Source organism: Chelonoidis abingdonii, chromosome 1, assembly GCF_003597395.2.
Source record: "Chelonoidis abingdonii isolate Lonesome George chromosome 1, CheloAbing_2.0, whole genome shotgun sequence".
NCBI lineage: Eukaryota > Metazoa > Chordata > Testudines > Testudinidae > Chelonoidis > Chelonoidis abingdonii.
Window position 1 is genome coordinate 333,965,857 of NC_133769.1, and position 13,043 is coordinate 333,978,899.

A 13,043-nucleotide genomic window follows, 5' to 3' on the forward strand; every position below is an offset into this window, starting at 1 on the left:
TGGGGAGGGAAAAAAAGTCTGCATGGCAGGAAAGTTTGCAGAAATTCCTCTCCTAGTGAAAGTCTTGAAACATATCATCCTTGGAATCTGAGGATGCCTTAGAGAGAGTTTCTCTACCCCTTCAGGTAAGTTGGCAGGGAGGATGGGAAGAAGGTGGGAAAGCAGTTCCCCTGTCACAGCCCCAGAAATTGCATCAACTGCTTCCTTGTTCTGTTTCAGCGAAAGACTCTGCTTTTGCAGGTTTTCATAGATTCTAAGGCTGGAAAAGACCACTTTGAACATCTAATCTGACACCCTATATAGCACAAGCTATAAAACTTCCCCCAAATAATTCCCAGAGTGTATGTTTTAGAAAAAAATGCAATCTTGATTTAAAAATTTAGAATCCACCACAAACCTTGGTAAAAACTGTTCCAACGGTTAATTACTGTCATCGTTAAAAATTTACCCCTTATAATGAGTCTTTAGGCACCCTGAGAGGCTGATTTTGTTCATCACAATTGCAAAAACTGTTTCAGCCACTGCCTTGCTCCATTGAGATAGTGAATTTTTCCCTCAGCTAATAAATAATTTAAGGTGTCTACAGGAAAGTGCTACTGCAAGAACAACAATTTATTCTTTCTTTAGCCTCCTTTGGCTGATAGATAATGGTGGTTGGACCCAGCTGCAGAAGTCACTTTCCTGCATTTGTGTTTTTTTTTTTGTTTGTTTGTTTTTGTTTTTTTTTTATGTGAAGCAGCAGTCAAACTAGAGATGTAAAGGAAGGAGCCCCACAGAGTGAGAAAATCCTGGGTGACAATTAGTCATCTTCCTGGCTCTAAGAGCAAGTGAGGAGGAGGATTTCAGCACCTACACGGCTGCCAGCCAAGCCACAGAGCAGATTTCTAAAAGTTACCTGCTTCTCAAATACGATGAAATATTCTAGAAATCTGTTTAAACAGGTAAAGTTTCCAATTAATTTTAGAATTCACAAATAGCAATTTTGTATTTAATTACTGTAATATAACACTATAGATACATACACACAGAAGTAAATACACATGGATTCAAAGGCCACAGCAATAAAACATACTGTTCAGATCCGTAGTCTCTGTTCTTCCATCATCTTCAGGCATCATCTCAGCTATAGTCAGTAGCTCAGCCTCCAGAGGATTTGAAGGAACTTTACCCCTCAGCTCTTCTATTGCTGCAAGGATCTTCTCATTGCTATCCAGAGTAGTTGGCAGAAAAACTGGAACTGGCACCTAAGCAGATACGAATGAATAACTCTTAAAAATTTCATTGTTAACAAATGGTTACCAATGATGTAGAGTTAAATGCAGAAGCTTTACATTTATCTTTTAAAAGACTCAATAGTCCAGGGCTTAGGAAACGGTGCCCTCATTAAGGTCTAGCAGAAAAGCCAACAGTTGATAAACGGTTGAAAAACCATGAACACAGATGACCAGAGTGAAAAAAAAGAGGGACATAAATGCTGTGAGAAGTACTGTAGTACAATTTAGTGGTGAAAATAAAGAACAGTGCTAGGAGACTCCTGACTCCTAATCCCAGTCTGACTCTATCTACGTACTCTTTGTGGCCTTGGACAAGTCATTATCCCCTTTTGGTGTCCTAAATTTCCTCATCTGTAAAAATGTGGAAAATTCTTTTTACCTTCCTAGTCAAAGAAGCATTGTGAGGATTATCACTTGAGTAAATCACATAGAAGATGCAGAATGCTATGTAAATGGTAACTATTAAGAAGCTTAATTTGCTAGAAATTTTGAAGTCCAAATCTTATCCTGGTTTCCACTGCAACCCTGTCATTCCCTATTTGCTTCTACTCCCTCCTGCTAGTCTGACTCTGCCATCCCTCACAATCTTTCACTTTCCCATCTTTGACCACCCAGCAGAGATGCACCAGTCAAAACTGGTGCATCTCTGGAGCAAAACAGCACTGTAAGAGCTTATATATATGCAAGCAGGCAGGTTTCTTACTGAAGAATGGTGAGGAAGCTGAAGTATCACTAGCAAAGTGATAAAAAGGAGTCATAAAAAATGGAAACTAGGACAGATTACAAAGGATGAATATAGGCAAACAACACAGAATGCAGGCAAGATTACGAAGGCAAGGCACAAAATGAGCTCAAACTGCTATGGAATAAAGGCGAAACAAGAAGACTTTTTATCAATACATTAGAAGCAAGAGGAAGACCAAGGACAGGGTAGGCCCACTGCTCAGTGAGGAGAGAGAAACAGTAACAGGAAACTTGGAAATGGCAGAGATCCTTAATGACTTCTTTGTTTCGGTCTTCACTGAGAAGTCTGAAGGAATGCCTAACATAGTGAATGCTTATGGGAAGGGAGAAGGTTTAGAAGAGAAAATAAAAAAAGAACAAGTTAAAAATCACTAAGAAAAGTTAGATGCCTGCAAGTCACCATGGCCTGATGAAATGCATCCTAGAATACTCAAGGAGCTAATAGAAGAGGTATCTGAGCCTCTAGCTATTATCTTTGGAAAATCATGGGAGATGGGAGAGATTCCAGAAGACTGGAAAAGGGCAAATATACTGCTCATCTATAAAAAGGGAAATAAAAACAACTCAAGAAACTACAGACCAATTAGTTTAACTTCTGTGCCAGGGAAGATAATGGAGCAAGTAATTAAGGAAATCATCTGCAAACACTTGGAAGGTGGTAACGTGATAGGGAATAGCCAACATGAATTTGTAAAGAACAAATCATGTCAAACCAATCTGATCGCTTTCTTTGATAGGATAATGAGTCTTGTGGATAAGGGAGAAGTGGTGGTTGTGGTATACCTAGACTTTAATAAGGCATTTGATATGGTCTCGCATGATATTCTTATCGCTAAAAAGACAGTTATAAAGGTGAGTAACTGTTGTTCGAGATGTGTTGCTCATATCCATTCCAGTTAGGTGTGCACGCGGCGCGCGCACACCTAGCTGGAATGGATATGAGCAAGCAATTGAAGAAGAACTAGGCAAATACAGTTTAGATGGGGCTACTATAAGGTGGATGCATAACTGGCAGCATAACCATACTCAGAGAGTAGTTATTAATGGTTTCCAATCCTGCTGGAAAGGTATAACAAGTGGAGTTCCGCAGGGGTCTGTTTTGGGACTGGCTCCGTTCAATATCTTCATCAACGACAGATATTGGCATAGAAAGTATGCTTATTAAGTTTGCAGATGATACCAAACTGGGAGGGATTGCAACTGCTTTGGAGGACAGGGTCAAAATTCAAAATGATCTGGACAAATTGGAGAAATGGTCTGAGGTAAACCGGATGAAGTTCAATAAAGACAAATGCAAAGTGCTCCACTTAGGAAGGAACAATCAGTTTCACACATACAGAATGGGAAGAGACTGTCTAGGAAGGAGTATGGCAGAAAGAGATCTAGGGGTCATAGTGGACCACAAGCTAAATATGAGTCAACAGTGTGATACTGTTGCAAAAAAAGCAAACGTGATTCTGGGATGCATTAACAGGTGTGTTGTAAACAAGACACGAGAAGTCATTCTTCCGCTCTACTCTGCGCTGGTTAGGCCTCAACTGGAGTATTGTGTCCAGTTCTGGGGACCGCATTTCAAGAAAGATGTGGAGAAATTGGAGAGGGTCCAGAGAAGAGCAACAAGAATGATTAAAGGTCTTGAGAACATGACCTATGAAGGAAGGCTGAAAGAATTGGGTTTGTTTAGTTTGGAAAAGAGAAGACTGAGAGGGGACATGATAGCAGTTTTCAGGTATTTAAAAGGGTGTAATAAGGAGGAGAGAGAAAACTTGTTCACCTTAGCTTCCTAGGATAGAACAAGAAGCAATGGGCTTAAACTGCAGCAAGGGAGGTTTAGGTTGGACATTAGGAAAAAGTTCCTAACTATCAGGGTGGTTAAACACTGGAATAAATTGCCTAGGGGCGTTGTGGAATCTCCACCTCTGGAGATATTTAAGAGTAGGTTAGATAAATGTCTATCAGGGATGGTCTAGACTGTATTTGGTCCTGCCATGAGGGCAGGTGACTGGCCTCAATGACCTCTCAAGGTCCCTTCCAGTCCCAGAATCTATGAAAATAAGTACTGTTCTATCTAAAAAAAAAAAAAAAGAAGTGCTGCAGCACCACTCAAGCAACACGGTATTTATGACTGTAACATGCAAAATAATTAATAATGATGCAATTCAGCTCAAAAATAAGGCATGACTTACTGGAACAGGAACCACTGTCGGAACAGGAACATTTTGACTATACATGTGCATAGGCACCGGAACATAAACAGGTACAGGAACAGGAACTGGGACATATTCTTTCTTCCAATCATCTTCTATAAAAATAAGCCAAATTACAGACAGGCACTTAAAAGTTAAACTTTCTGTAGCATATTCCAAGCCAATATAATTCAAATACATGAAAGCTGAAATGAACGAACTGTAACTTCTACTAATATTCACTAGTTACCTGTCTGACAACATTTTGTCTGCATGTGAGGTTTACAGTATGTAGCTTTTGTCATTGTCAAAGGTTTGCAAAGAATTGCCTTGTTCTTCATCTCTTTGTTAAGTGTTGGAGAAGGAGGTGGCACTGAACCCTACAGACAAGCAAACAATTGCATCATTATTGATTTGTTACAGCTTTCGATTTCAGATACCAGTCAATATTTGTGTTCTAAACATAGACAAGTCCTGGAAAAGAATGCAAAACACAGCAGCACTGGTGACTGCTCTTTAGTTAAAAGTTGTTTTGTATTTCTAAATGAGCTTCTTCTGTCAGAAGCATAATACACCTGTATTTTATTTGCTTTGGGCTAATACTTTCAGAATAACTGCCTATTCCAGAATTAACGTTTAAATTTTAGTTTAAACTACAACATTGATTTCACTGCTGTTACATTATGAAAGCATAAAGAAATGGACTTGTTGGTTTACAACTTTTAAAACCTCTAGCTTTAAACTACTTCATTAAAAACAACACAATTGAAAGGCTCTAGGCTTAAAATTTGACCTTCTTCAGAGGTATAATAATCCATAATGAAAAGTCTTCAATTCTAATTCTTATTTTTAATTTCAGCATTCCACGGTTTTTTTTTATCCTAAAAATATGCAATATGGGCTCTATAGCAGTAATCCAACTCTATTTCTAGAAATGTACTAAAAATGATGATCAATAAATCATGGTGGTTTTGCATGACAGAACACTACATAAGTTTCAACTGCTGTTAAAAATAAACCCCTGATGAACAGAGTTCTCTTCAAAACAGATTTTCACCTATACATGGCAGTGTGCATTAAAATCAGTAGAGGAAAGGCTTAAGACTTACAAACGGATATTATAAAATAGTAAAATATTAAAAAAATACTACAATAGTTGGCAATGTACTTCCTAAAAAGTAAAAGTTAAGTAATGAAGGCTTTTAAGCTGCTTTTTATTTTAAACCTGTGGACTGAATCAGTCTAGAAGCAGTTTTCTATGTATGTGCTCAGAAATTTTAATCCAGATGCTTATGGCTGACATCTCCAATTACTACAGAAATCCCAAAAAGTTTAATGCATACACATTTATACATAAACTAAATATAAATTAAGATACTTTATTATACATGTCTAACAGTAAGGAATCTGAAGGAGGTAATCTAGTCTAGTAGGAAAATCAGCATCCCGAAGATCTCAACAAGTGAAAAATAAATTAGTGTGAAATTAAAACAAGGTAATCTGGAGGAACAGACCATTATTAAACCCCCTTTTTGTGAAAATCTGATACAACCTAGTAAAATTCAAACTTAGGTTACTCCATGCTCCATTCATGCTGTGCCTTGCTCTCCGCTACACAGGCACCAGACCTGCAAAAAGTTACTCAGTTATTCCCACATACAGTCTAAATGTAGTCAATGGGACTCTGTACAGCAGTGACTGTACTTCTGATAACTATTTGCATAATCAGAGGCCTTAACTTGGGACTTTCTGCCTTTCCAAAATGGGTCATAACCTTAAAATGCTAATTAATCAGTGGGTTTTTTTCCTTGTACATTTATTATATACACCTATACATTAGGAACACAACACATACAAAAACTATATTTTCTTGTGAATTATCTTTAAAGGGATACGCTCACGTAATTCAGCAAGAAAATACCCAGTAGTTTGTTTTAGTGGAAGTGGTTTAAAAAGACACCTGAATACAATTTTTTTATGTAACTTAAGCTAGCCAATTTAGTTTCACCGATCATGATGACAAAAACCAACAAAAACCCCAAAGTTGGATTAATGTTTTCTATTTTAAGCAGATAAAAATGTTACTTATTTTCTTCGTGTTTCTTTAAGAGAGCTCAAGATGTCATTTTAATATATCTAATTATATTTTATATACTTACTGTCATTTTTGTTCGAGATATTTGACAACCCTGATCTAAAATGTAAAGAGATTCAAAATTAACAGTGTTTATTTTATCAGTTTATATAAAAAGTACATAAAATAAATTTTCAACAACAAAAATTAAGTTACTTTATCACAGTATTACCAGACAAGCACAGCCAACTGTCTATGACAGTTGTGTTCAGTCCTAGGCCCAGTCTACACACAGAAATTACATCCTTTTAACTACACAGGTTTCTAAATCCACTGAGTTAAATCAGTGCAATACCCATGTTCACTCTCAATCTGGTTTAAGACGACCTTATATCAATTTATCTTAAACTGAGCTTAATTAATAGTGACCACTTAGGTTTAAAAGTGTACACACAAAGATGCTGCACCAATCTGAATGAACTGATTTAAAAACTGATTTAACTAAACTGGTGTCATTTTTGTGTGCAGACAAGCCCCTAAGTATCACTATGATCTCCACATGCACATGAGCTTCCTGCTCTTTCTAAGGATCTAGCTGTCTCCGTGTATTAAAGCAAGAGAGCATTGTGCAGTTCAAAAAGATGTTGCAAGTTGAGTTCCCATGTGAGAAAAACATGATTTTAATGTTTTCACCTCTAACCCCTAGTATCCCCCTTCTCCCCATGATCTAAGGACACTTGGAAAGGAAAAGACCCCAAAGTACAAGCAAAGAAACTGGGAGTGAGGGAGGAAGAGAGTGTTCCCTGCCCCCTATCCACATTAAATGCAAAATTACATTGGCTCTGAAGAGAAGCTAATATGAGTGTTCTACTATTCCTTCTCCTCTTGAGATTACTTGGTTTTTTTAACCAGTGGCTGGCCTCAGAACTGACTTTCAAACTGTGATTCTTGTAGTACAAGTAAGTTTTCTATATGAACAAACATACAGTAAAGGGCAATTATTTAGCATGATCTGCTGGGAATCAGTCTCTTCTTTCTTTAACATTAAACAGAAATTGTGTGTTTAATTCTACCCATGAAAAGTACTGAATACCTGTCCACAGAATCAGAATATTAATCGACAAGTTACAGAATTTTTCACTCTCAAAACAGGCAATAAAACAAAAAGCTAACATTAAAAATCCAGTACAAATGGCACAAGCAGCAAATTTCTGACAGTAAAACAAACGTCTGGACAGTGTCTAGCACAATGGGGCTGGTGCCTCTAGGATTTATCGCAAGAAAAATATATAATCTCATCAATTTCTGATTTCTCATTTAACAGAAGTCTCTCGCTTTGGAAATACAAGTTCATATTGCTTGTAGATGTCATCTGAGTGAAAAATATTGAGCCACAATTGAAATTTATAAATAAAAAGTCTTTCAGAATAATGAATGTATAGTTTTGCTGTTTATGATCTCTGAAACATCACATACCATAATGCAAATTTTCAGGTCCTTTTTGTGTTGCCATATTAGGTTCATTTTGTTGACAGTAGAAACGCAGTAAGCAGTGCTGATCGCAGAAATGTTTCATTTCTCCACGCCACTGCACTTTCTCTTTGAGAATTCCTTGAGACTTACAACAGTCACACCTGACAGCCTTAACAGAAAGGGAGATTTTGACATTTTTTAAAGAAAGAAACCTCAGAAAAAGAACTAAACACTTTACATTTTAAAAGGATACTTAATGATGAGGCTATTTATCATTGATTCTAGAGTACTTTTAAACAGTTGTTTCATTTTCAATTGAGACAGCTACTTTGCCACTTCCACAACATTTGTGTTACCTTCTGATCTGCACGTATAGACAAATTAGTTATTTGATTTTCAACTATATAAAACTGAAAAAAGGATCAACAGGCGTCATTTGTTTACATGTTTTTAAGTCTGTAAAACTAGCTCATCTCTGCATATTCATCAAGACGTGTGTGTCATGGAACCATTTTTAACAAGGTCCACTGAAACATTCTGCAAAACAAGAGAGAAGGACAGAGACTGAGACCTCCATAAGGATTCTTTCCAACCCACAATGAAATAGTAATTAAGCAACAATATTGTTGTCCAATGTTTTGTATTTGAATTATATTGTGAGCTCCTTGGTGAAGGGACCTTGTGTCTTTATCTACTTTGTGCTATAGCAGTAGTAGTAAAATTGTTATAAATAATAAATATTAATATGATTAAGTTTCACCAGTTTTAGAGCAATAGAAATATATATTTTGCAAATCTAACAGGAAGCTCAAGTTGCCATTTCAATGTTTTTGGTCAGAAACGCAATGATTAGCACATAACTGAAGCTCCTAAATGGAATCCTGTAGGTCTCCACACTTAGCTTTGCATTATATTATGTCTACATCAGATGGCATGACAACTTTACTTGAGCATCTATGCCACCCAAAGATAGGTTTCATTTCTAATAAGTAAAGCTTCCATTGAAGTGAATCAGTTACATTAAGTTATAATATGAATGTTGATGGTGCCAGTTGCAGTCCCTCAGCAAGCAAGCAAATCTTCATAATCACAAAGCTCTTCCCATCTGTTGACACCTGCATGCCACATGATACCAAAAACAGAGAAGGGAAAATACAAGGTTTAAGGGTACTTAAACCAGATAGATCTGTTGAATGATACACACTGGAAAACCCATTTAAAGCAGTACAGGGTGCAACAGATATGATAATTGGTCAAGAGACACGTAGCACCAAAGTTACATATGAGGATCTGATTGCTGAAGAATTGAAATTTGCACCATTAGTGTTCACAGGGTAATGAGAGAATGACATCAGGCCAATTAGTTAAAGCACAAAAGAGACTAAGTGGTGTGTGTTTGTGTGTATAGTGTGTATGTGTATCAGGTACAGTATTTAGTCTCTTCTGCTTGAATTAGTGGCTTGGTGTCATTCTCTACTGACCCAGTGAGAATTTCTGTGGAATATAAAATTTGAGCCAAGATTTTGAAATATTAAGGTGCTTATCTATGGACTTAGGAATTGAATTTTAGGCATCTGTTTTTGAAAATACTTGATTAAAAGTGTTTCTAACCCTTCTAGATGTGACTCAATGCAAGCACTCTCTTTCAGAGTCAACAGAAAGATTGAAACATTAGTTCTGAGAATTGCAAACTGCTCCATTTCTCTGCAACAGGCGTTAATTCATATGCCTCTTAATGCTACTACTCTAATACTACACTAACTTCGCAGCTGACCAGTTTAGTAGAAATATCCATCTACTTTGGACTTATAGATGGAGCTTGACGATAGCAGCACACCTTTCTTTCTTTCTCCCTATCTGATTCCTCATTGCAAATACAAGGAACAAGATCTTGCAAAATACAGTGGAAGTGTTCTTTCTGCTGATAATTTATTTCTCCCTCCTTGCTCTTCTCCCCCTCAGTGAAATCTTCGACATATGGACCATTCTACCCTCTAGGACTGCCCCAAAATTACTTTATGCAGAGACATTTGTTTCTGCTTCTACCTATCGAGCTACACTGTCTCTGGCAGTAGCTCCAACTTTGTCCCAAGATGCCTTTCTCCATAGTGTTCATCAAGGTTCAATTTCCATCTCCACGATTTTCTACCTTCTCTTATCTTTACACACCTCAGCTATCTCGTTCACACTAGTTACTCAATCCCACATAGCCTTCTACACTTGTAGTAACTCCTCCCTATAAACACCCTCTCTCTTTCCTTGAACCAAACAAATTTGTACAGTTGTTTTAAACAATTCTGTTTCCTCTCTCTCCCCTTTCCCTTCCTTCCATCTATTTTATCTAGAACATTAGCATCTTTGACCAGGAATTCCCACAACTATTTGCATATCTGCCTATTAACACTTTCCCAGTATTGTTCATCTGTGCCTCAGCCTTGGCTCCACCTCTGCTGAAATCTTTATCCATTCTTGACTCCCTTCTTGCCTTGATTGTCATAGCTCCCTCCCCAAGTTCTAGTTCTCTAGCTCCAGCATGTACAAAACATTGTTGTTTGCTTTCTCACGTGTACAAAGTGTAAATACATTATTATCCCCAGTCTCAAACTATACTTGTCCTCACTGGGCTTGAGAATAGTTTTCAGTTTCTCGTTTAAAAAAGAAATGTGCTTAATGAACTTGTTCCAAACTGCTTCAGGTCCTTCAGTCTCTTTGCCCTCCTCCCCCCGTTCATGCTACATTCACTTCCTCTCTCTGACATCTTGCCTTCTGGAATAGTTTACCTATATCTTTGCCCCTGCAACTCTCAACCTCCTTTCAAGTCTCAGTTCAACATGTATCTTTTCTCCCTTAGCTAAACTTAAATTTTCAACCTGTTTTTCTACCTACTTTTATTTAACACTGTAAACTGTATTCAACTCTAAAGCATTTTATAATACTGCTTGTATGAAAGACCACACACACAAAAAAGTTGTGATGTATAGTATAGAATTCCTCTCAATACCTTCACTGTTATCACTATACGTGCTTAGTCCAATCGTTAACCCATGGTAAATTTGAGCCACCCTCTAAATATGGGCACAAGCTATAGTCAAAGAAAAAACATTTTTATTCCTAACTTAGGGCTTGTCTACACTGGCACTTTACAGTGCTGCAACTTTCTCAGTCAGGGATGTGAAAAAACAGCCCTCTGAGCACAGCAAGTTTCAGTGCTGTAAAGCGCCTGTGTAGACAGTCATCAGCGCTAGGAGCCACACTCCCAGCACTTGTAGCTACACCCTTTCTGGAGGTGATTTTTTTTTTCTTACAGTGCTGGAAGAGCTCTCTCCTAGTGCTCTGTCGTAACTACACAAGTCACGTTGCCAGTGTAGACTAGCCCTCAGAACTGAGGAATACTCTTTAAGTTATCTTCCTCAGTTTTTTCAGTCAGTGCTCTTTTACAGTAAAATCAAATTACTTTATTGGAACTATGGCCAAGTGTCACAAATCAACTAAGTAAGATTACCTTTTATATTTCTCATCTACACAGCTATTCTTTTGAATGATATCCAAACCACTGCTTTTGTATCAATAGATGTAATTACACTGAAATATTAGCATAAAGAGATACAATAATTTAGGGAGTTGGTCTCAGGATACAGAATCCTTCACTTTCAGATCACTTTTTTCTGACTAGATAAGGATCCATATTGCAAGAGCTATCACTACACTTGGCACTGACAAGCTTGTGGGTCTCTCAGCAAGGAATGACAAGGGCTGAATTACTCCTACCCTTCAAACCTCCAGATCTGGGCTAACTCGTGATAGAGTTGGACAGGGTAGGGACCTTGATATACAGCTGCCTTTGCCATACTTGCTATCTGCAAAGAGGATTTTATCCTCCAGGGTTGCTATTCTGAGGCCTCTGGTGAGCATTAGTTTCATGTAAAAATTAAGAGGCTCCATACCTGCTAATTATAATACACGAGAAACTTTTCCAGTTTAAAAAAGTAGACAACGAAGAAAATGGAAATAAACTCTTGTTTAATGAACATAATGCTGGTATTAAACATTATTAGGTCATCATCAACTACTTATTTTACTAACTACATATATTTAAATTTCTTGAAACTCCAGTATAACATTGGACATTGCGCAAGTGAGACTAACAACTCAAGCATAAATAACTGTTCTTTTAACTTTTTTCAAGACAAAACAGCAAATGAAGTACAAATCGGGGGAGGGGGTCAACATCTGTCTATTCTTTCTTCCCACATTTTAAAATTATCCTTCAGTTAGGAAAGGATATTAGCTAACAGTTAAAATGTATACCACGTAACTGTAGAATGCAAAAAAAGCAAGGAAGATACTATACGCAATGGCCTTTTTTTTTTAAAATTAAATTTTTAATTAAAAAAGGCATTTGGCAAGTGTAGGCAGAGAAAGACTGTCAGCAAGATGCACAAATTTCCAAAAACCTGTGACTGTATGCATGTCTTCCCCACTGATAAAAACCCAAAACTTTATAAACATAACTGAATTAGGAAAAGGCATTAAGTAGCATCAAAAAACAATGCAACTGCAACAATGAACAATTCAACAGTGTTATATAACACTAGTTTTCACTCAGAAGTGTAAGATCCCAAAATACAAAAATAATCTGACAAAATTTAAGACCAACAATACTATCAAAAGCATCTAATTACCAATAAGGCTACTTAAATTACATTGCCTTTGCCACACCACGGTACCAAGGCAAAGCCACTATAATGAAAAGTTTCAGTTCCTTGTATCACAGTAAGTACTGAAATTCTTTTAAGCAGACTTATTGGTCCATTTAAGGCATATCCTTATCACACAGACAGAAGTGCATCTGAAGTAATAGCAGCAAAGAATCCTATGGCACCTTATAGACTAACAGACGTTTTGGACCATGAGCTTTCGTGGGTGAATACCCACTTCGTCAGATGCGTTCACCCACGAAAGCTCATGCTCCAAAATGTCTGTTAGTCTATACGGTGCCACAGGATTCTTTGCTGCTTTTACAGATCCAGACTAACACGGCTACCCCTCTGACTCTGAAATAATAGTTTAAGTAATTCCCAAACCCAAATCAGAATCCCTTCTCCATGGAAGTTTGGATATTTTAAGCCACTCAGGTGAATGCTCAACCAAGAGACTGGTTCAAGTATAGCAAGGCTGTAATAGATTTTCATATGAATAGGCACTTCTTATATATGGGATAAATTTCAATTCCTTACAATCCATTTAAAAACTTCTTCATCCAATTAATATAATGTATTAAATAATGTCTGT

The 13,043-nt window shown here is 37.2% G+C and overlaps 1 protein-coding gene across 11 annotated transcripts in view; it reads right to left on the bottom strand.

Moving 5' to 3' along the window:
* ZMYM2 (zinc finger MYM-type containing 2) overlaps positions 1-13,043 on the bottom strand; it is a 218,398-nt gene that overhangs the window by 39,658 nt on the left and 165,697 nt on the right. For all 11 annotated transcript variants that reach the window (XM_075061682.1, XM_075061673.1, XM_075061674.1 and 8 more), the window contains 5 exons: positions 7,755-7,920; positions 6,364-6,398; positions 4,455-4,584; positions 4,205-4,320; positions 1,073-1,244 (listed from right to left, as the gene is read on the bottom strand). In XM_075061682.1, the coding sequence (XP_074917783.1) occupies positions 1,073-1,244; positions 4,205-4,320; positions 4,455-4,584; positions 6,364-6,398; positions 7,755-7,920 (619 nt within the window). The remainder of the gene's footprint in view (positions 1-1,072; positions 1,245-4,204; positions 4,321-4,454; positions 4,585-6,363; positions 6,399-7,754; positions 7,921-13,043) is intronic.